We start from the raw sequence: 24982 nt of genomic DNA, 5'->3' as shown, positions 1-24982 counted from the left end.
ATATTTAGAATTGCTTGTATATTAGTATTCTTTGTCGGTATATATTTAATCTAAGAATTCTAGAACTTATTCATTCTTCATTTATTTTCCAGAAAATAAAATAGGTAAAATACAACTGTTTCTTACACTGATGTTTAATTTTTAGAGAAACAGGCTATATTTCTATTTTAAAGTTAGATAAATGCTAAATGTTCTCACATTAAAATATTTTAGGTCTCCTAAGTATTAAATTATCCGTTTGATAATTCATTGGTAAGAATCTCAAATGCAAATAAAAGTAGATAAAAGTAAAAATTTGAAACTACTAAATCAGATGAGAAATATCTCTTAGGAACATACAATCACAAAAAAATTTCCATTGTTTCGATTCATTTGTGACTGTTGCCTTACTTGTTCTTTCATTTTTAGTGATTGTCCAGGTCAAATATGGCAGAAGAAAATGTGACGCTGGTGACTGAGTTTATTCTCATGGGACTTACAGACCAGCCAGGGCTGCAGGTGCCCCTGTTCCTGGTGTTCCTTGTGATCTACCTCATCACCATGGTGGGCAACCTTGGCCTGATTGCTCTCATCTGGAAGGACCCCCACCTTCACACTCCCATGTACTTCTTCCTCAGCAGTTTAGCCTTGGCTGATGCCTGCACCTCATCCTCTGTGACCCCCAAGATGCTTATCATTTTTTTATCTCAGAATCATAAGATATCCTTGGCTGAATGCTTAACACAGTTCTACTGTTTTGGTTTCAGTGTTACCACAGAATGTTTCCTCCTGTCAGTGATGGCCTATGACCGCTATGTAGCCATATGCAATCCCTTGCTGTATCCAATGGTGATGTCCAATAGCCTCTGCACTCAGCTTATAGGTGCTTCATATTTTGTTGGTTTTCTGCATTTAACAATTCATGTGAGTTTGTTAGTTAGATTAACTTTCTGCAGGTCTAATATCATACATTATTACTACTGTGAAATTTTACAACTCTTCAGAATTTCTTGTACTGATCCTACAGTTAATACACATCTGGTTTTAATCTTTTCAGCCATTATACAAGTCTTTACTTTTATGACTATTATCACCTCATACTCCTTTGTCCTCTTTGCCATCCTGAAAAAGAAGTCTGAGAAGGGGAGAAGCAGAGCCTTCTCCACCTGCGGGGCCCATCTGCTCTCGGTCTCTTTGTTCTATGGCACTCTCTTCTTCATGTATGTGCACCTGGGGTCTGGACCAACTGAAGACAAGGATAAAATGTTTTCTTTATTTTACACAATAGTGATTCCCCTGCTAAATCCTTTCATTTACAGCCTGAGGAACAAAGAGGTTATAGGTACCTTGAGAAGAATAATGAAGAGATAAATGTTTGTCATGCAGACTTCAAACAGTTTTTTTTTTCAGTCTGAAGGAAAAAATAAAACACTCAAGTGCTTTGGATTAGCCATTGCTCTGCCATTTTACCAGAGGGTTCATAAACTGTGCATGAAAGAAACCAACTGGATATGGTTCCAGTGAAAGTTTGGTAACATTGCCCATAAGTAACTTACTTGGAAACATTGTGCTCAACTTTGTCTAAGCATTTAGCTCTTACCAATTAGTCATATTACCTAGGGACTTTCATATTTACAAGTAGTAATTGGCAATTTTATAGAGAAACAGTGAGAAATATTTACTGAGAAAAAAGTTTAACTGAGGCTGGCATATACATTTATGAATTCACTTAAATGAGCATAGCCCACTCTTCTGGACCTGCAAATTAATAAGGCTTTGTATTTCTCTGCCATGCACAGTAACTGTAGTAGAATGATAAAAATGCAATCCTCTTTTTGGTAGCATACATTCTTGGGAATAAATGTGTTGTTTAGTTATCAAAAAATTAGGAAAATTGAGTTCTAAAAAATATTGGTAGTCTTAGGAAGAAAATTAGAAGCCAAAATGAATGAAGTGTGAGAATCAAAGTTAATCACAGCTTATCTATACAACTAAATGTGTTTTTATCAAGAATATCACATGTAACATTATATTCAATAATTACAAATATTAAAATATTTTTGTGCAATAAAGGTGATTTCAGAGATCAACCTTATGATTACATTGCTATTTCTATAATTTTTAGTAGGAATTGACTGGGCAGAAGGTAAAGGCACTAGATAAGAAATAAGAAACAGATTTACTGTGAAAGATAGTAATAAAAATTAGTGACAATGATTTCTGTGGTTGGGGGTGTGTGTGTGTGTGTGGACAGAGAGAGACAAGTTGAGAGAATTTTTTTCTTTTTTACAATGATCATATTCCTGAATAGGAAGTAAATTAATGGTTGAGAATTCATTGGCACAATTTTACATTTTACAATTATTATATAGAAATGGATATCTCAACTTTTTTTAGTAAAACCATCATATTCCTTGACAATGTGTTTTTTTTTTTTTCCCAGCATATATACTTAGGAAAAATAATGATACCAAATGAAAATTAAAGTTAATTAAGTTTTTGAGGAATAAATGTATGCTTTTGCTTAAACATTTGTAAAACACTTTAGCTTTTACCAAGTCAACAGTTCCAAGAAACATACCACAAGATTTATCTAAAGAATAGGCGTACAGTAAGTATTTTCTATCATACATTTATCAGAAATGTTTCCTGGAAAAACTCAATTTGTCTGCATTGTCTTAAAATTGGTTCCAATATGTCCCCAATAACAAAACAAGATAAAATGTCTTTAAAAAAATCCACATGATTAAATTCGTTGTCTTTTGAATTCTATCTGTTTTTGCAGGAACATTTCAGCAATATCATATACTATATGTGATTCATTTTATAAAAAGTAAACCAAAAATTTTATTAACATCTTCATTATTCTATTCAGTATATTTTTATAATTTATTATTGGTATTTTAAAGGTAATTTTTTAAATGTGAGAAGCTAAATTTTCTTCATTCACATGGTACAGCATTTTTTTTATTCAGAATACATGAAACAAAATATTTTTTCACTCTTTCCTTAACTTTTACTTTTTTTATTTTATTTTTACAGACTGCATTTTGATACATTGTACTTTTCATTTCTATGGTACATGATGTAGAGTCACACCATTCGTGTACTCTTATATGTACATAGGGTAATGATGTCCATCTCAATGCACCACCTTTACTTCCCCTCCCCTCCTCCCCTCCCCTCATTTCCCTCTACACACTCCAAAGTTCCTCCATTCTTCCCTTACTCCTCCCCCCATGTTATGTATCATCCTCCACTTATCAGAGAAATACACTCAGCCTTTGGTTTTTTGGGATTGGCTTATTTCACTTAGCATGATATTCTCCAACTCCATCCATTTACCTCCAAATGCCAGGTAATATCATTCTTCTTTAAGGGTAAGTGATATCCATTGTGTATATATACCACAGTTTCTTTATCCATTCATCTATTGAAGGGCATCTAAGTTGGTTCTACAATCTAGCTATTTTGAATTAAGCTGTTCTAACTTTTAAATTATACATGTAATATTTAATTTATGAAGATTATTTTAAACAAAATCTCAGAAATCATAATATAGTATCATGTATGGCAAGTGTTATCAATTGAACTGTAAGAGTTTCTTTCACATTGAGATCCCCCTGAGGAACTGACATTTAGACAACCTTGAAATATCAATGCATAATATCCATTAAGTTTGCTGGAATTGGTCTAAACTGATTGCTGAACTGAAATCATCATAGGTATATTGTTCCAGTTATCAAGGTTTTATATGATGTAACATAATTTACTGAATATAGATGCACTAAAAGTTGAGGAAAGTCATATATCCCTCCAGATGCAAGGTGATAAACAAATTACTTGTGTTAACTCATGCTGAGAGACCCTTGATCTTCACTGCCTTTGTTCTGATTTGACTTGCACTGCTATCAGATTACATTTAGTGACTGAGACATAGGAAGATGTATTTGGGTACCCAGGCCTTAAAATGCTGCTACTTTACCTATTTGGTGTTGTGGACCAAAGCTAAATAAACTTGGATAATATATTTGCCTAAATAGATACCGGGTGAGTCTGTCACTCTTTGTGAATTTGGTTGTCACAGTATACACTAAATTTATAACTATGATCTTATGAAATAATCAATGTGCAAAAGGATGAGAAAATAGAAACTTTTAAGATTGATGCTAGGTCAGCTTGGTTTTAGTTGAGCCTGTTTTTTAGGCAAATTATGAGGTACAAATCTTATGAATGGAATTTAGATGATAAAGCTTCAAACCTGTAGGATTAAGCAAAATGAATTAATAAAGGCAAACAGGAATAATGGCTAAAACATTGCTTGATTCTTATAATAGTATTAGTGGAATGGGAATCTTATTATTAGAACTCAAAGAAATAGATCTGGCTTAACTAAGATGAAGAAAATATGTAAAGTAGAAGATGACTTGTGAGATGTTTCCTGGGAACCTGGCAGATATTATATTTATCAAATAAGTGGAAGGCAATGTAATTGCTGTCCAATGATGGGATATAGGGCCAGATGACCTAGAAAGTAGAGATTCCAGATAAACAATTAGGACATCATGCCAACAGATAAACACCATAAACTTGATGAGTTTTGCTAACCTAGATACTGAGACTACATGATCAAAGGAGTAACATTTTAATAGGAAGGCCATTAAGTCCAATGGAGGGAATCATATGGTCTAAAAACTATGCACTTCAGTATGCATTCTCATGCCCAAATAATGACACACAATAGTTAAAGTAGAATTTAAGAGGCTTACACTAAAATCTGTGCCTGCCTAATTGATTCACGTAAGGGCTGGTGAATAATCCCTGCAGAGGTTGTAGAAATGTTCTCAATGCAGATACTTTAGAATGAATATATATAAAACATAGAAATACTCTTGATGGAAAATGACTCTAATGTAAACTACAATGAATTTAATGGCAAGGTAAGCTCCTCGTGTTTGGTGGTTTTACATGGTCTTCCTTTTAGAGGAACAAAGCATTATATAGACAGTCATGACAAGCTCATTAAAATCTACTATTTCCAAGTCTCCAGGATGGAATAGAGATCTATGCTATTAAAAAAAAGTCTAGCCATAAGGTCTAGCAATATGGAAGTTTCTATGACTAATAAAAGTGGAAAGAAAGAGAAATAAGTTGGTGAGGTTATATGTAAAATATAACCTTCTTAGTCAGAAGGTGGAAAAGTCCTGGCAGTTTAGGCAATTGTACTTGCCTCCCTGCAAAGACTCTAATTTATTTTATTTATTTCCATTTAGGATATGTCCAAAGGTACTGGGAAAATAAAGCATGTCAATAAGGTATTCAGGAGGCTTCTGTTAAGCCAGCAGAATGAAAATTTCACCATCTTCCTTCAGGGAACTCCAAAAATACATGACTGGTTAAACTTGAATTGCTCTGAGATGACGAACAGTTTTCTGATGTTACAGAAGAAGTGCTATGGCTTTGATGTTGTTTGAGTATTCCCCAGGGGACCACTGTGATTGGGAGGCTTGATCCCCAGTGTTGTAGGACTGGGTAATGCTGTGGAACCTTTAAAAGCTGTGGTCTACTTTACTGCAAGGATCTCATGTTACTGAGAGTGTACCCTGGGAAAGTGTTGGGGGACCCACCTTTCTCTCTCCTGGACTTCCTGTTTGGCTATATAAGTCCTTTCACACATAGACATCAGAGAGGGAGAGAGAAAAACCAGCCCTTCATGAACTGAGCCTATGTGGGTATCATGACCTTGAAACTCTGACACTGTAAAGCACTTTTTCTTCGTAAGTAGTCTATGTGAGGTTTTCCATTATAGTTGTGCAGTGCTGGCTAGCATAGAAGGAGATACCAGCAAGTAGAAGATATGGCATACTAGAGGACCAAGATAAAACTTTGAGAATAATATGATGCTATGGTGGTAGATATTAGAGTTACATTAAATTTTAGATTGGAAAATGTGAAAGTAAAACTACTCAGTAGAAATGTCAATATCGGCATGACTTATTGGACTTGATGATTTATGAGAATAGAGGGATTAGTCATTGCCTGCTGATTTCTTATCAGCATATGCCTCTACAAATGAGAACCTTTAGAACTGTAAAAACTCTCCACTATAGTGGAAATTAAGAAAAATCAAATCCCAAGAAGGCAACAACTAATTTATGCTTTGATTAAACAATGGAAGGAATAGGTAAATGAATCACCATAGTAATTAAAATAGAAGACCCATTTGATCTATAAGAAAAAATCATGGTTCATAGAAATAAGGGACTAACTAGGTCTACTAATAGTCTTTTCTGTGCCAGATATGGTAAAAGCTGTTCAAAAAATTTAAGAAATTAAAATTGGCAAATGGTACTATGGAGTTGCCCAGAGATTTATATTCTTATTCAAATTTTAGAAGATTATATTTCTATCATTTGAGAGAGCCTCCAATACATTTTGATAGCTAATTTCTCTAGTGTAGTGCATATTTTAGTTAGATAATATCTAGATTTGATCCTCGAAAGAGGAAACTGGTTCATTGCATTGAAAATATTATGGTGATTTATCTTTCAGAGGAGGAAGACTCCCAGGAATGAAGAACTGTGGTGACATGTACCTCTCACCCAAGCCTGCTAAATTTCAGGGCTCTGCTGAATCTATAAGACTTTGGAGAATAACTTGGACTTGTACCACAAAAAACATTCTATAAAATTTAGAATAAATTGCCAATTTTGCAGATTACATTAATAAAAATTGGGCTATCTGCATGTTGCTGAGTGGATTAGTTTCACTTCGGCATTTTAATATTTTCTATATTGAGTTACTCAAGAGAAACATGCATTTTATTGGAGTCAGGAACAGAAAGCAAATTTTCTCCTTTTTGCAGTTTGCAGATTAAACATAGACCCTTTGATATACTAGGCAAGTACTCTACCACTAAGCTACACCCTTAGTTCCATAATCTAAACTGTAAGTGAATCATAAGCTATGGCCCAAACAGACTCTTTGGAACTATGTCATCTTAAAGCATAAATTATTTCAAAGTTATCTCCTATTCAGTTGCATGAAGACTTAAGTCCCTGACAAAAATCAACACTACCATAAAATAGTATCTATGAGGATTTAGGGATTTCATTTACCTTTAGTTTTTATTGGTGCATTAACATTAAACATAATAACAGGATTCCTTATGTCATATTTGTAGATGTGAGTAAAATAATTTGCCCGATCTCCTCCCTCAGTTCCTTTGGGGATTTTAAATCACTTGATGTGCAGTTAGAAAGAGAAAAATTTGAAAGATAAATCGAGTTCTTTTTTTTGATTACACCTACATGGAATTAGCTCCCTCTGTGAAAAAGAGCAAATAAGTTTGAAATTTGAGAAAACTCTTGTGTTATATGGAATCCCAGAAAAACTAAATAAACAAAAATTCTGTTTTTAAGGAAGAGAAAATTCAACAGAACCAACAGATTAAATGAAAAGACTATATAGAGGAAAATTCATTGATGTGACTCTAGAGGAATGCCCTGTGTTCATGACCAGGTTATGGCCAAGTAACTGAGACAGAATATATGAGTTCACAGTGAATAATCTAAACCTTATGATTCTTCCCTGACAACACAAAGTAAGTTACCTGGTTCATCAGATGATCTACAATTGAAGGACAAAGTACATTTTGGAAATCTGTGGTCATTCACTCCTAAATCAAGTATAAAATCTTGGTTGAAGAATGGAGGAGTGAATACATACAATAAACAGAATATGGGTAGTACAGAAGACCCTTATCAATTTTATCTGGTGACTTGAAATGGGTCCTGACTACACTAGTTACATGTTAAAGTTTGGACTTTATTTATCCTGTGACTGAAGCCAGGGCCTGTGGATCAGTGGATGTATAATAGTAGGCCACATTTCAAAGGACTAAGATGGTCATCTTCTAATTAGTACAATATCCTGGGCAATGAAGTCTAACATGTAGGCTTATTATATCCTTTCACTACTCAAAAAGTAATGGTTTAAGCACTTGAATGGACAGTTTAAGTAGTTTATAATTAAAAACATATTTGGCTGACTTGACTTGAGACAGAGAAAGGAATAAAAGAATGATGGCTAGTGTTTATACTTAATGCAGTTTTTTTCTGTAATATTTGAGGGATAAAGATATATGTACAAAAACTGCAACAAAGGAACAAAACTATGGCATTTACTGCTAAATGGATGGAGGTAGAGAATATCATGCTAAGTTAAATAAGCCAAGCCCCCAAAACCAGAGGTCAAATATTTTCTCTGATAAGTGGATGGTGATACATAAGGAGGGGGTGATATTGGGGGGCAAGAGAAGAAAGCAGGAACTTTGGATGGTGTAGAGGGAAATGGGGCAGGAGGGGATGGGGTAAGGAAAGATGGTGGAATGAGACAGACATCATTACCCTATGTACATGTATGATTACACGAATGGTGTGAATCTACAAGGTGTACAACCATAGAAATGAAAAATTGTATCCTGTTTGTGTACAATGAATCAAAATGCAGTCTGTAACAATAAAAATTTTTAAAAAAGAATGACTTGAAATTTTTGTAGCTGTTGAGTGGATGCATTCAAATGTGTATGAAAATTTTCCAAAGGTAAATCTACTTTTCCCCCTGTTTAATCCCTTTCCACAGATATTATGTAAACTGGGAAATTTAAGGACAGTTTGGGAAAGTATCTTTTCACATTGAGGATTAATGTCTACATTTTTTAAAAGGAGCTCTATAAATTAGGTAACAAATCCTTTATTTCAGCATCAGTGTGGAATTGAGATTAAAATAATGCTGATCACAGTACATGTCAGTTAACATCCTGACATCATCCTTAATACTTGATTATAAGTTACATTCTTAATATCATCTTTCAAAAAGTAGATGTTTCAATTTCTTTGAACTTTCACATATAAATATCTTGTGGTCATTAAATATATCTGATTGCACAAATTTGTATATACCCTAAAGTCATAAAGATTTTTTTTTACATTTTGTATTTGTTCCAATTAGTTATACATGACAGTAGAATATATTTGGACACATCATACATATATGGAGTATAACTTCTCATTCTTATGGTAGCATATGAAGGAGGATCACACTGTTCGTGTTGTCATATATGCACATAGGGTATTAATATCTGATTCATTCTATGATCCTTCCTAACTCCATACTCCCTCTCCTCCCTTCAATCCCCTCTGCGTAATTCAAATACCTCTGTTCTTCCCTAGCCTCCCCACCCTTATTGTGAATTAGCGTCCGAATATCAGAGAAAACATTTGGCCTTTGGTTTTGGGGGATTGTCTTATTTTGCTTAGTATGATTTTCCCCAGCTCCATCCATTTACCTGCAAAAGCCATGGAATGGAATAAAGCTAACATTCCACTGTGTATATGTATCACATTTTATTTATCCATTCATCTGTTAAGGGTACCTAGGTTTATTATAAAGCTTAAGGCTGCTTAAGTTATTTAAATTTATTTTTGCAAGACTATTTGACATTATTTGATCTATCTGCCTACCTACAAAATTTCTACCAAAAATTATATTGGATTTTATTGATTATTTCAACTAATTCAGGGTGATTTGAAATATCTATAAATAGTTTTCCATTATGAAACATGATACATCTTAATTTGTTTAGAAATGAATAATTCCCTTAAGTTATGTTTTATAGCATTTAGTGTGTACCTCTTATGCAAATCTTTCTACTGTCTATGGGTTATTTTATTAATTTGATTTTCTAATATTGTGCCTAAAATTTGTAATGCATATTTGTAAGTTGACTGATAGTTGTTTATTCATTCTCTGTAGATCATAAATACATTTAAAATTCTAGGTTCCTGAGTCTTATTCATGTATGGTCAAAAAGCTTTCTTTCATCCTTTCCAATCTTTTTCATTGCCTTAGTGCACTGACTAAGGCCATTGGTACAATGTTGCCTAGAAATACTGACAGTGAATATGTCTGTCTTGTTCTCAGTCTCAGGTAGTCTGGGCGGCGAGGGGGGGGGATTAGTCTTATGAATTAAGTAGAAGGGCAACAGTAGAGTTTATGTTGGTGCCTTTTAAAGTCTGAAAATGTTTTTCTTTCATACTTAGAATTAATTTTTCATACAAAACAGGCATTGAATTTTGTTATTTTTTGCATCTGTTTTTCTCTTTATTTTCTGTTCATATGAAGAGATACTTTGATTGATCTCAAATATTTAAAGAACTTGCCTTTCCTGTGATAAACCCACTTGATCATGATGCATTATTCTGTTTTGCGTGTGGCTGGGTTTTATTCATTAATATTTCATTAAGTATCTCTGCTTGAGATCATAAGGGATACTTATGCTTGCCTGTCTTTGGTTTTGGTATGAGATATTGTAACAGTGGTCTGCTTATGCTTTGAATATAGCCCTTGCTGTTCTGCCCCTGCAACTTATTTTAAAAATGTACATATTTCTTTCTCTTCCTCTCTCCCTGCTGCTCCTTAATCTTTCCCCCTCCCTAATCTCAGGGGAAATGGGATTACCTTTCTTTCCCATTTTAGGCAGGCTTAACTGAACTTGAATTCAAACCCACCATAGGAATGAAGTAATCCAAACTTTGGGGATGGTACCAGAAGATCTCAGAAATGACTATCTCCCAAATTAACAAGCCAATTTCAACTTAAACAGAACACCTGGAATGTAGCCTTTGAATCAACTCTATATTTAAAAGCCCACACTCCTGCTGATGGGCAGAATCACAGCCTCTGGGATAGGAGTCCTCTGGGGACAAGGGCCGAGCTTTTGGCAACAAACTTGGCAACCCAGGTAGAACCCAAGAACAGCCCCAACTCAGGCTTTCTTGGACAAACCTGGTTCTCCAAGAAACCCCATTTCCATGCTGAAGATTCAAGGTGCTGGCAAACTTGTTGAGAGCCAACTGCAGGGAGTTAGGAGATGGGTGACTTTTCCTCCAGTCAAACCAGAGGAACTATTCCTGTGAGTTAAGAGAGGGACTGAGGGACCGTCTCAGCAACTGCCAAACCTCCTTTTGCTTCAGGGAACTCCCACCTTCTTTCCCTGAACAGTACAGGTTGCTCCATCATGGTCCACTTGGAGAAAAAGGAAACTGAATTCATTAAGGTCATGACACCCTTGATCATTTGGTAAGTCCCTGGTGTGAACACTGAGACCCAGGATTCCACACATCTGGTTCCTGTTTGTGGGAACTTTTGGTCCCTCTTTCTGTGGTACCACTGGTGTAGGACTCATGGTAAGTGGGAATTGAGAACCTAGGGATATTTACTTTCTTTTGATCTGTTCTAGTTCCTTATCTGTTAGTTGGCCTTGGGCTTGGGATTTCCCTCTGACTTTCTGTTGTGTTTGTATCTGCTACTTCTGTTTTTAAGACATGGTCAGTACTGCATTGATTCTATAGGTAGTCTCTTGAGAAAGATTTTAGCTGGTCAATTTGGTCAATTTAAAGGTTCCCATCTATCAGCCATGGTTTTGGGGATCTTCCCTGGTTGTCTCTGTTTCTCTTTGTACAATCTTACAATTGGAGTTAGTCTGTCAGAGGTAAAGTGAGTTGAAGAAAGGACCACCTATAGGTATAAGTCTGTGTAGGATAATGTTTTACTGTAATGATATGACTTTTAAATACCTTTCTGTATTATTGTACAATCTTACAACTGGAATTAGTCTGTCAAAAGTAAAGTAGAAGAAATTTGTATGTGTGGGTCTATGTGTTTTAAAGGTTTCTATCTGTCAGCACTGGTTTTCATGATCTCTCATCTGTGTTTTCTTATATCTGTTACTGGCTCTTTAAGACATGGGCCATGATGCATTGATATTACCAGTAGTCTGAGATCTTGGCTGAATGTGTCACCTCTATGTATAATCCTGTCTAATAGAAAGACAGTGTACTGTAACACAATTGGACCTTTCAATAATTTTTCTGGACTATAATATAATCTTGAAGTTGGTCTGTCAGGGGTAAAGTACATGAAAAATATTCTGTATGTACAGGCATTTATGCAGTTGCATGATAGGGACCTGAACAATCAGGAACTAAATTGAAGTTACTGAAAGGCATTGCCTCTGGTGTGCAGTGATAGCAGGACATGAGAAGAAAGGGTTAAAAAGATTGAAATGTTTCAATACAATGCTGGCACTCCTAGCCCTGCTTCTCATCCTGGCCCCCGACAGCCCAGATCATCTCACTGTAGTCAAGAACACTTGTCCTGAACTGGAAAAAAAAAATCCCTGAAAAGCTGCCTGGGCTGTAGAAAAATGGCCAAAGGGAACCTGGCCTTTGCCCTGCCTTTCAGTCACTTTTTGCCCATGGAAGGGGAGACTGCTGGCCACAAAGAATGTGGCAGGTTCCAACATTGGCTGTTTTATGACTTGGGGACAGGAGTATTCTCTCCTTTAAAGATATTCAAGACACCCCAATTGGCTAGTGTGTATTCATGAGTGGGGCAGAGCAATTCTTGCTATAGCAGTATCCCATCAGACTAGCAGTCTCTCCTGGGGCGACAGGCAGAATAAATAACTGTACCCAGAAAAGAAAAAGACAGAAACTAAAGCCAATCTGTGTTTTATAGGCAGCCACTGCAAAGGGATCTTTAAGGAAGCCTAAAGAGAAGAATGAATTGGTTTATTTCACTTAGCATGATATTCTCCAATTTCATCCATTTGCAAATGCCATAATATTCTTCTTCTTTATGGCTGAATAATATTCCATAGTGCATATATACCACAGTTTCTTTATACATTCATTGGTTGAAGAGCATCTAGGTTGGTTCCACAATCCAGCTATTGTGAACTGAGCTGCTATAAACATTGATGTGGCTGTGTTACTGTAGTTTGCTGATTTTAAGTCCTTTGAGTATAAACTTAGGAGTGGGATAACTAGGTCAAAATGTGGGTCGATTCCAAATAAGCCAATCCCAAACAACCAAAGGCAGAATGTTTTCCCTGATAAGTGGAGAATGATATATAATGGGGGTGGGGGTATGGGTAGTGAGAGAAGAATTGGGGAACTTTAGATTATGTAGAAGAAAAGAGAGGGAGGGGGGTATGAAAAATGGTGGAATGAGACAGATATCATTACCCTATGTACATGTACGATTACATGAGTGGTATGAATCTATATCATGTACAATCATAGAGGTGAAAGGATGTACCCCATTTGTGTACAGTGGATCAAAATGCAGACTGTAAAAAAATTAAAAAATAAATAAATAATTGAAAAAAGAGAAGAATGGAAAGGGCCTCCTCCATTGCTTATCAATATGCCTAGTATAAGAAAAAGACCAAAAAGAGCCTCTTGGTACAATTCACAGTGAAATCTCACCTAAAGTTGATAGCATTGTGATAAAAATAATGGACACAGGTCAGGCTCAAAAATATTCTATGCTCCAACCTCTTGAATTCAACCTGGAGAAAAAAGATTAAGGCACAGTTCTTGTATATGCTGGAAAGTCTGGTCCTCTTCTGGGATGAAAATTGTGTAAATTAAATGCAGAGATAACATTAATAAGGACTGTTTCAGAATATGAACTTAAGACAGGGTCTAAAACTAGAAAAAATAAAAGAAAGTTTAGGTATTGAAACATTTTAATGTGAAAAATTAGAAGGTAAAATAAATGTTTCTGAGTGAGAAAGAATTTTGTCTGGTAAAGTAATATTCTTGTGCTAAAAGTTTACTCTGAAAGAGGACAAAACTAAGGATGTAATGTTGTGAATGTCTAAGTAAGTTGCAGAAGGTTTGTGGAAGGTAAATTCCAAAAAGTTTGTGTTTGTGGTTAAATTGGCTATCATTAGCACAAAATTATTTGAACTCTGAAACATTGATCTGCTCTTTTTTTTTTTTTTTTTTTCCCTTTTTGGTGGTTTTGGGAATTGAATCCAGAGCCTTGTGTATGCTAGGTAAGCACTCTACCAACTGAGCTACATCCCAGCCCTGATCTGCTATTATTTATCAATAATTTTCTTATCTTTGTTAGGTTTTATTACTTGGGGAAACTAAGTCTTGCAGGAATTGGGGTTTGTACCTGTTTTAAAGTCTTAAATGATTACTTTGTAACTGGTTAAACAAACAACTGTTATTTAGGTTATGATACTATTATTGACACCCAAAATAAGTGTGACTAGGTATACATTTGCATCTGAGAGCCATCTGTCTAGGTACGGTTTAATGTTATATATATAAAAGTTTATAAAATGAAAGTTTTATGTAAGTTTACTGGCAAGATAACCAATAAGTGCTCTCTTTCATACATTGTTTCAGACATAGAAGAGACACACTGTAATTTGAAGACCTCCCTTATATCTTTGCTTTGACTAAGTCAATTTCTGATGAATAACAATGTTTCCTAAATGTATAGGAAATTTAAGGCATTCATTGATTTGTTTGCTAGTACCATTAACTCAGGCAGATCTGTGATTATTGTTACCATATACCATGGATTCTAAATTATACTTTAAAAGTTAAACTTAGTTAAATGTAAAGTTGAGGGGAGAGCATTACCATGTTGGTGTTCTCCAACTAAAATGATCTGTAGCAATAGTCTAAGATTTGTATAGAAATAACAAATTTGGTTGGTATTTATTCATATCATTTGATGTTTTGTAGTTGGATAATGTAAACTGTTGTCAATGAACTACATATACAATTTTGTGTTATTCTTTACACTGGAATTAGAATATAAAAGCATTTTTGGAAGATAATAGGAGAGTCTAATCTCTTTAAATGTGACATTGTAAAACATGGAAGCATTCTGCCACATTTTCCATGAAAAGAAAGTTAAAAGTTCTTGTAGCCTTTCTTTTATTTATGTTTCAGATGTAATATTGTGTTACTTGGGAAGAGCCCGTCTTACCTGAAATAAGGCTCTGTCTCTCACCTTATTTCATGTAAGAATGGCTCCAAAATAGACAAGACTTCAGTTCTCTTAAAGTTGTGTTCAAAAGAGTAATTTTGTTGTAAAGATTACTGTGATCTCAAACAGAGGATATAATATATATCTAAGTAAAAGTTCAAGTTAGATTACATAGAGGGAAATGAGAGGGAGGAGGGGGCAGGGGTATGAAAGATCATGGAATGATACAGACATCATTACCCTATGTATATGTATGATTACACAAATGGTATGAATCTACATCATGCACAACCACAGAAAAGAAAAGTTATATTCCATTTGTGTATAATGAATCAAAATGTACTCTGTAAAAATAAAAAAAATAATAATAAAATGAAAAACCATTTTTCTTGGTTCATAGCTATTACACAAACTGAATTTGGTTTTGCTCTAAAATTTCATTTTCCATTTTCCTTGTAAACTTTATAACTGTTGCCTGTTAGTGTTTTTCAAAGTTACTGCTTCTAAAAAAATAAAACAAGACAAAACAATACAAAAAAACAGAAAACAACCTGGGTTAGTTGGAGGTAATAAGCCATGAACTACAAGACAGATAGCATAAAATGTTGACTTCTAATACTGATCCTAATTAAATGAAAAGGATAACTGTAAAATTATAGATACTAAAGTTGTAAGGAATCCCATGAAAACCACGCCGGACATGGGAAATCACATAAGAGGGTTTATTAAGCAAACAGAGTGTGTCCCTGCAGGGTAAGAGAGAAAATGAGAGGAAAAGAAAGGGAAAGGGAATGGGTGTTCACTAGAGAGAGTGGAAAGTGAGGAGGGGAAAGTAAGCAAGTGTGCAGGAGAGAAAAGCAAGAGAAAAGATGGCGGGGTAGCTACGGTGAAGCAGTTGAATTCCACTGGGCTAACAGGGGACCAATAATAGAGCAAGCTGACTGATGAACCAATAGCTAGCTAGGATGTTCACAGACTGACAGTAGTTGGGAGGTGGGGAAATGGCTGCAACAGAAAGGGCGGGGAGAGCAGCTTTGTACATTACAAAAGTTACAAACTGTCACTCCCACTTGAAGACTAATGAAACTGGCTTGCTGGCCGTTTATAAAGAAAAACTTGGAGCGCAAAGTCAGAGAAGTAGAAAGTCCAAAGAAAAAGCAGTAAACACTTTGGTCCTTTCCCTTGAAGGAAATCCAAGACCCAGAGAACCACAGGACCTCTCCCTGGACCCTGCAACTCTGGTGATTCACCCATTCTGCTGATCAGGGAAATAGAATCATAGAGAACAAGATGCCAAACAGGGCACATTCTGCAAAGAGGAGGGTCTTGGAGATGGAAGTGTTCCTGATAATTCCAAGAAAAGCCACATAGGGTCTGCCAGACCCTGACCCATCCTGGCAAGCGGCACCAATGGTTGAGGAAATCTAAAGGAGCCAGAAGGCTTTGCACACATCCCCAAGAGTGATCTCTGAGGAATCTCAGCTGACCCTTAAGAATAGAGAGAAAGAGGTCAGTTTTGACCAACTTGGTCTTAAACATCTGGCAGGAGACTATAGCCTGAGCACAGTCCTGCATGGACATTTAAAAGGAAAAACAATGGTTTATTTAAATGAAACTTAAGCTGTACAGTTGTGTCAGCCCTTCCAAAAGTAAGTAAAGCTGGAGGATATAAAGGAAGGATTCTTGTTTGAGTGCCTAATAATGGTGAGTCACAAGTTTGTCCTGAGTTAATTTGAGGCTGATCTCATACACTTACAAATCTTCCTAACTTTTTGTATTGATAAACTTGATCTGTTTTTCACTGATATGTTTATGAGATACTATCCTCATGGTTTTCAGAGACTGGCTGAAATACTAATTGCTTTTGTGCGAATGGTTTATGAAAAAGTAATGCTCTGCTGTCTTGTTTATCGTTGTCTTCCCATGATCCCTGCCGATATATGCCTTGTCCAGTCATCTGCCATCTGCCACTGTGGACTCTGGATTGCTCTGATGCCGCCTGCCCTTAACTGTTCATGCCCCACCTGAGAGAGAACAAGGACATTGGGTTACTTCCCTCAACTTTCCCCTTTAAGCAGGAAGCAGTTTGGAGATGTCATCCCTCATTTTTCCATAGAATTGTAATATAGAAATCGACAGTGGGGAAATGCAACAGTGGTCCCCTTTATGCTTTGCATACAGCCCTTGCTGCTCTGCCACTGCAACTTATTTTTTAAATAGACATGTTTCTCTCTTCCTCTCCCCCTGCTCCTAATCTTTCCCCCTCCCTAATCTCAGGGGAAACAGGATTACCTGTCTTCCCCATTTTAGGCAGATTTATCTGTCCTTGAGTATAAACCCACCATAGAATGAAGTAATCCAGAACTGGGGGTTGATACCAGAAGATCTCAGAAAAGACTATCTCCCCAAATTAACAAGTGAATTACACCTCCAACAGAGAACACCTGGAATGTAGCTTTTGAGTCACCTCTTTAAAAGCCCCCTGTTCCTGCTGATGGGCAGAATCACAGTCTTTGGGATAGGAGGCCTCTGTGTTTCTCCTTTGCTAACAAAGCGATAAACTTTTTTTTTCTTTTTTCTCAAAACCATGTCCTCATTATTGGATTGGAATTGGGGACAAGGGCCGAGCTTTTGGCAAGGAGATGAGTTCATGAGCATGGGACCTCATTATAGATTAAGGGTTCTCATAAGAAGAGAACTTGTCCCCCCTCTTTTTTTTTTTTTTTTTGTTTGTTTGTTTGCCATGCGAAGACACAGTAGGCAATATCAGCAAACCAGAAAAAAGCCCTCCTTAGATCTTTACCATTGGACTTCTGGCCTTGAGACTGAAAATAAATTTCTGTTGTTTAAGTCATCAATCTGTGGTATTTTGTTGTGTTTTGTCTCACTGGTCTTTGATTCATTTTACTCTTCTGCTGCATTCTTTTGTATTGTTTATTAAGAATTCAATTTTGACTGGGTACACGTATGTAATCATAGCAGCTTGGGAGGCTGAGTTCAAAGCCAGTCTCAGCAACTTAGCAAGGCCCTGAGCAACTCAGAGAGATCCTATCTCAAAATAAAATACAAAAAAAGGCTGGGGATGTGGCTTGGTAGCTAAGTGTCTCTGGGTTCAATTCTCTGGGTACCAAAAAATGAAAAAAATCAATTTTACCTCTATCAGTTTATTAGTTAATCCTAATTTATTTTTAATAGTTGATCTAAGTTTACAGTATACAGCTGCTATTTGTAACAATTTACCTGAAAATAATTTGTCTATGTGTTACATAAGAACTTTCCAATAGTATACTTCTCTCTTTTTTTTGTCTCTTGAGCAAAATTTGCAATTGCTATTACTTGTGCCTTCAAAGAGTAAGTTCTTTATAAAGACCCTAGAAACTGAGAAAATAACGTCTTTACCTCTTTTCCTTTAGACTTTTCCCCTTCATTTTTGAAACACATTTTCACTGAATATAGTCTTCTAGAATCACAGTTTGTTTTTTCTTTCAGCAATTTAAATGTTTTTCAATTGTTTTATGACTTGGAAATTCCTGACAAGCTATCTACTATTTTTGTTTTTGTTCCTCAGTGTAGGATGTGGGTTTCCTTTTTGTCCTAGATACTGTATTTTTTCCAATTTGTTCTAATTAGTTATACATGACAGTAGAATGCCCTTTGATACTTCAAATATAAATGGAAGGTAACTTCTCCTTCTTCTGGTTGTACATGATGTGGGGGCTTTTAAAGAGGTGACTCAAAAGCTACATTCCAGTTGTTCTCTGTTGGAGGTGTAATTCACTTGTTAATTTGGGGAGATAATCTTTTCTGAGATCTTCTGGTATCAACCCCAAGTTCTGGATTACTTCACCAGTCATGAAATCACATATGCACATAGGATAATAATGTCCAATTCATTTCACTATCCTTTCTACCTCCATACCTCTTCCCCTCCATACTCCATCCCCCTCCCTTCACTCTCTTTTGCCAAAATGGATACTGCATTTTTCATATCTGTCCTTCAGAAATTCGAATATGACGTGCCTTGGTAAAATTTTGTTTGTATTTATCTTGTGTCCGGCTTACTGACCTATTAATGACCTTACTGATCTATTAATTTACATATATCATAAAATATGGAGAAATTTTGACCATAATTTCTTCAATAATATTTTTGGCTATTACCTTCCTTCTGAGATACCAACTACACAAAATTATGTAAACTAGAGAATCTATCAGTCTCTTTTCAAACATTTGAAAAATTTAGTGAATTGATGTATAGCCTGAATGACTATAGTTAATAATACTGTATTTTGCTGGAAATTCGTGAAGAGTATAGATCTTGTGTTGTCACAAAGCACATCAAAAAAAGGCAACCATGTGATAATATAGATACGTTCATTTGCTCAACTGTTGTAATCATTTCTCTATGTAATTAAGCATTATATAATATAACTTAAATATGCGCATTTCTTATTGAAAAATCAGAGTTGAAATTATTTTAAATAAAAGAATGAATGGAAGTTATATAGATTGGAATGGTAGAAACAATTACATGTTTTAAAAGATTGATATGATCGTGCAAAAAGAAATTCAATGGAATCTACCAAAAAATACTATTAAAACTAATAAATAAATTTAACAATTCTCAGAATGTAAGATCAATATTTAAGAATCAATAGCATTTCCATACTACTAATGAAAATATAAATTTATATAAATTATATCTAAAATTTAAAAAATAAATTTAGAACAGTATAGCAATACTAATAAGAATATGAAAACTTAGTGATAAATGTGGCAAAAGTTATGCAAGACCTATAGAGTAAAAAATAAATTTAAAGAAACTTCTGTGAGAAATCAAAGACCAAAATAAATAGAAAAATACTTAGAGTTTTGATCAGAATTAATATTGAAAAACAGATCAATTCTCCCCAATGGTATGTATAGATTAATAAAATCATAATCAAAATTCCAATTTGCTGTCTTGCAGAAATTAACAAGATAATTCTTGCAGTCCCATGGAAATGCAAAGGATGCCAAGTAGTCGAAACAACTTTGAAAAAGTAGAACAATGTTAGAGAACAAAGTTATCTGATTCTAAGACAATGTAGAACTTCAATATCAAGACAGCACTTACAGTTCCTATAAATACAGACAAATGTCCAAATCCACAGTGCCCAGAACAACTTCACTTCTCCTACAGGGAACACTCTAGTAGTCTTAGGGGAAATTCAGATCTCTACTCTTTTTAGTTCTGGAAAAAGCACATAATTATACAACTGGTTGACTCTTGTGTCCATAGCAAATTTATATAAACAACATTTTACTGACACTGGAAAGTTAAACCTCCAAAATCAATCAATTGCTGCTTTTGTTATTATCAATCCTGTACTACTGTGATTTTTTTTTTTCTGCTTTAGAAAGTCCAGTGTGTTTTAAGGATCTCTGCAATTTCTTTGAAGATATGGGTAAGAAGGAAAGGATTTCTATAGTACATATTAACCTTGTTAAGAAAGTTAAAAATGTTGTTTAGCTAATAATAATTTTTCATTTGGCTTATAGGTTTCCAACATAGTTGATGTAAAATAAAAATTTAAAAAATGAATTATCTATATATGTTACTATTGTCATTTTATATAAGAAAAATAGCTTAACCTGAATTGTTCTCCTTAGTGATGGTTTATTATCTTTTTAACCTTACTATCATTATCATGACTTTTAAGTGCTGAATTAAAATGATAAGGAATTTAAAAATGAGTTTTAACACACATGAAATAATGATTGTTATATAAGTGATTTTTTTCTGATGATTCCAATAAAAGACCATTCTTTTACTTATCACATTTTCTTATCAAAACTTTTAAGATATGTCACTTAAATCTTCACTCCTCTGTGCCTCTATCTTTTTCTGACAAAACCAAAAAAAAAAAAATGCAGAAAATACCTTTTCCTGAATTTATGACTTCATTAAGTACCCACATATAAACTTATTTGAGAATTTCCAATTATTTTGTGATTTGTGATTGTATGGAAGGAAAACTATTTCACATGAAAATTCACTTAATAACTGGAAATACTGGTAATATATATATATATGGCCTTTATACAGGATTTCATCTTTGTCTGAATTTTATTGTGCCAAAAATCCAAATTGAAACAAACAAAGAAAAAAAAAAACAACTGGGGGAGAAAAATGTTTTCTCAAATAAAACCAGCAAGTTTTCCAGAGAAATCGGTTCTCACTGTTATAGTAATGAAATTAAAGTAACATTTAAATGTGAAAAGGCCATGATATCAACAACACAAAATTCATGAAGTAAAATTGAAAATTAAAATCTGTTTTCAAAAACATATCTATAGCAAACTAACTGATTTGTAGGAAAGCCTCCAAGAAACCTCCTTTCTTTTATTTTTAGTCTTTCTCTGGCATTTCCTCCCTCCCTATGCTTTGACTTGTTTTTCTAGGTCTTTGTTCTACTCTGCCTATTTCTTTTCCTCCATTGTGTTTTTCCTTCACCTACCCAAATTTTGCTTTTTACTTCTTTTGTTCTTTTTCTCTTTTGGGACCTTCCTAGTCTCTTCTGTCACTTGTTTACTCTTTTATTTAAACATTTTTATTAAGATGTTCTACAGGAAAAAAAGATCACAGTGAACAGTAGACAAATGCCAACTGTCCTCCATATTTCTCAAAACACTTTCCAGCTTGCCCTTCACTGTCCTTCCACATGCTTTTCACTTATTTCTTATTATCCTCAACAAGATCACATATAGGAATCTGGTTTCACCAAAGCTGCTAAAAATTTTAAAAACTTCAACACTTAATAATCCTCACTGACTCCCTGTCCTATTTAATTTGACATTTGGCTCTGTACACCACTCTGTCATCCCTAGTATTTTTCTCTCTTTAAGATTACAGCTTCAGTTCAGTTGTACTCTGCTGAGTATCCTTTTCTTGTCTCTCCTAGGCCTCACAGTGAAGCCAGCCTGGAAATTTGATTGGCAACAGGAAATGATTTTATTGAATAGGAACTGATGCTATCATAGAAATAGGGAGATTGGAGTAATTGGATGGAAAAATGGGCAGGAACAGAAGAGGCAATGCAATCAACCAATAGCCAAAATTATATGTACCAGCACACCAGTTCAATGAGGGCCAGAACTGCTGCTGAACTTCTAATACAGTGGCTCATGCTGTTGCTTCCATGGTAGTAAATGCAGGATACTCTTGCTGGAGCCTTAATATTACTACCTTGGCTACCTATGCCACTAAAACTACTTTAGTATTTGAAACTTTGTCTAATTCTGTTCATATTACAAGACAAACCCAGGTAAGGTGGATTTAATTGGATGAATGTAGACCAAGCTCTTTGGTTGTACGTGCAAGGTGGATGGAAAGATGACTTTCTAGTTTCTTGGTTTCTATAGTGGTTGATTGCCTCAGACTGACACCAAGTAGAAAAGGTATTGAATATGGACCCTGTAGTAACTAAATTCCATTCCCTTTTATAATAATATAATATATAATAATATAAATTCCTCGAGATTTTTCCTTGTTTTTATTCTCTTTTCTTTGTGTATACATGAATGGATAGGCCATTCATAACACTGCCTTCCAATTAGTCCAATGATTTCAATATCATTATTATTATTAAGCACTGATAGATTCCATCCTACTGAGTACATGTCACCTGCATGTTCAGAGGATGACGTTTTCATAACTTAGCTCGTGCATCAAAGTTCTCAATCTCAATTTTTAATGAGCATTGACACATCTCACCAAATGATTTCTCTTTCCTTCAATGAACATTCCATTCACAGGTGCTATGCCACTGCATACAAGTGATTCTATATTATGAATTCTTTTAATCAATCTTTTTGTGCTCATCACTCTCAATATCATATCATGGTCTGATCACATCAGATGCATTTAAATCACCTGGGAATTGTTTTAAAAAATGCAAATGAATTGATCTCAGGTTTAAACTACTTAATTAAATCATCTAATAATATCTCACAATCTGTATTTTGTACAAATGTCCCCAGACAGTTCTGATAGATGTTTGGGGTTGCAAAACTTATGCCAGTTTGTCCTCCCAGGAACTCATCATCTCAACCATCACACAATTATTTAAAAGATTAATTTAAACATAATTTCTAATGCTATTTCCTATTTTAAGTTTTCAGTGACTAAAATATTTTTGGTTTATCCCAGTTGAATAATATCCTCGTTGCATTCAATTCACTTTATAATCCAGGTCCTTCAATTATCTTTTCCCTGGACCTTGCATCTGTGACCCAAACATAGGAGTTTTTTTTTTTTTTTTTTTTTTTTTTATCATATCAACAGTGTCTCCACAAATTTAACATTTCTTATAAGACCTCTTGTTCTTTGAATCTGTTAATTTCTTCCCTTTTTCATTAGAAGTAATTGAATTTATTGTAGCTCTTCAATCTCTGACATAATTTCCATAATGTTAATGTTAAATAAAATTAAGAGGGCATTCTGATAAGTGTATGGGTTTAATTCTACTGCTCCAATTTTCACATTCTAAATTTTTGTGAACATTCTCTCACACTTACTACAATTCATTTTAGGGGTCAGACAGTGAGAATATGGAAAAGGACAATGCCACTTTGCTGACGGAGTTTATTCTCACAGGACTTACACACCAACCATGTTGGAAACTCCCCCTGTTCCTGCTGTTTCTGGTGATATTCCTCATCACCCTTGTGGGGAACCTTGGGTTGATTACTCTCATCTGGAAGGACCCCAAGCTTCACATTCCCATGTACTTATTTCTAGGGAGTTTAGCCTTTGTGGATGCATCTATCTCATCCACAGTGATTCCAAAGATGCTGGTCAACTTCTTAGCTAAGAGTAAATTAATCTCTCTGTCTGAATGCATGGTGCAATTTTTTTTCTTTAATATCAGTGCAACCACAGAATGTTTTCTCCTGGCAGCAATGGCTTATGATCGCTATGCAGCCATATGCAAACCTTTACTCTATCCAGTAATAATGACCAACAGACTATGCATAAGTCTGTTAGTCTTGTCATTTGTAGGTGGGCTTCTTCATGCATTCATTCACGAAGGATTTTTATTCAGGTTAACCTTCTGTAATTTCAACATAATACATCACTTTTATTGTGATATTATATCATTGTTCAAGATTTCCTGCACTGACCCTTCTATTAATTTTCTAATGGTATTTATTTTGTCTGGTTCAATTCAAGTATTCACCATTGTGATTGTTCTGGTTTCTTATACACTTGTTCTCTTTACTTAAATCTTAAAAAAGAAATCTGTCAAAGGCATAAGAAAGGCTTTCTCCACCTGTGGAGCCCATCTCTTATCAGTGTCTTTGTACTATGGCCCTCTTCTCTTCATGTATGTGCATCCTGCCTCTCCGCAAGTAGAGGATCGAGATATGATGGACTCTCTATTTTATACTATCATAATTCCTGTGTTAAATCCAATAATCTATAGTCTGAGGAATAAGCAAGTCATAGATTCTTTGACAAAATATTTAAAAAGGAAAGTTTAGATCTCATATTACTGTTTTTGTTGAACAGTGGCAAAATAGTACAAGTTTAATGTGACTGTGTTTTGGTGAGTGTTCAAACATTTTTGCAATTATAATTAAGTTAGCCTTTTAATAAAGTATAAGTAACTATTAAACTCCATAAAACTTTTGCTTATGTTTTTAAAAACATGTAAGGAATTTTTATCAAATGTTATAGCTTACTAAGATAATTACAGATGAGAACACTTTATACATTTGATTATTTTTCCACTGTGGCTTCAAATGCATTAACTGTTAAAATAGTGTAATTCCCATGAAAAGAATTTAATACAATGTCTTTGATACTGATGCAGTGAGTCACTTGGAGACATATCACATTTAACTCTGTGGAGAAGACAGGTTAGTATTTCAGTGAACAAATCACTGGAATATGGGTGTCTATCAAATATTCTTTCAGTCAATTATTTTGGTAAATAGTGAATTCCATTCTTGGAGCAACTTAACTTACACACAATACAGAAAAAATAAACAAAAATGGGAAATGGAATGACAAAATTGTGACAGCAGAGGCATGGCTTGGTGTATTTGCCTGAGTTGGGGGAAGAGGCCAGTTACCTCTCACCATCTGTGATGCATT

At 34.8% G+C, this 24982-nt stretch overlaps 2 protein-coding genes across 2 annotated transcripts; both read left to right on the top strand.

The window, feature by feature from the left end:
- Positions 1-417: 417 nt before the first annotated feature.
- Positions 418-1350, top strand: LOC124993095 (olfactory receptor 5AC1-like). The gene has a single exon (XM_047564686.1). It carries the CDS (start codon positions 427-429, stop codon positions 1348-1350), a length of 924 nt encoding a protein of 307 aa, XP_047420642.1. The 5' UTR covers positions 418-426.
- A 22080-nt stretch (positions 1351-23430) lies between these two features.
- On the top strand, positions 23431-24366 carry LOC124993033 (olfactory receptor 187-like). The gene is given in 1 exon segment (XM_047564546.1): positions 23431-24366. A coding segment is annotated over 1 exon segment (933 nt). The 5' UTR covers positions 23431-23433.
- Positions 24367-24982: the final 616 nt, after the last annotated feature.

This window comes from Sciurus carolinensis, chromosome 9 (genome assembly GCF_902686445.1).
Source record: "Sciurus carolinensis chromosome 9, mSciCar1.2, whole genome shotgun sequence".
Classification (NCBI taxonomy): Eukaryota; Metazoa; Chordata; class Mammalia; order Rodentia; family Sciuridae; genus Sciurus; species Sciurus carolinensis.
Note: the sequence above shows the minus strand (reverse complement) of the source record. Positions and strands in the feature narration are given on the sequence as shown.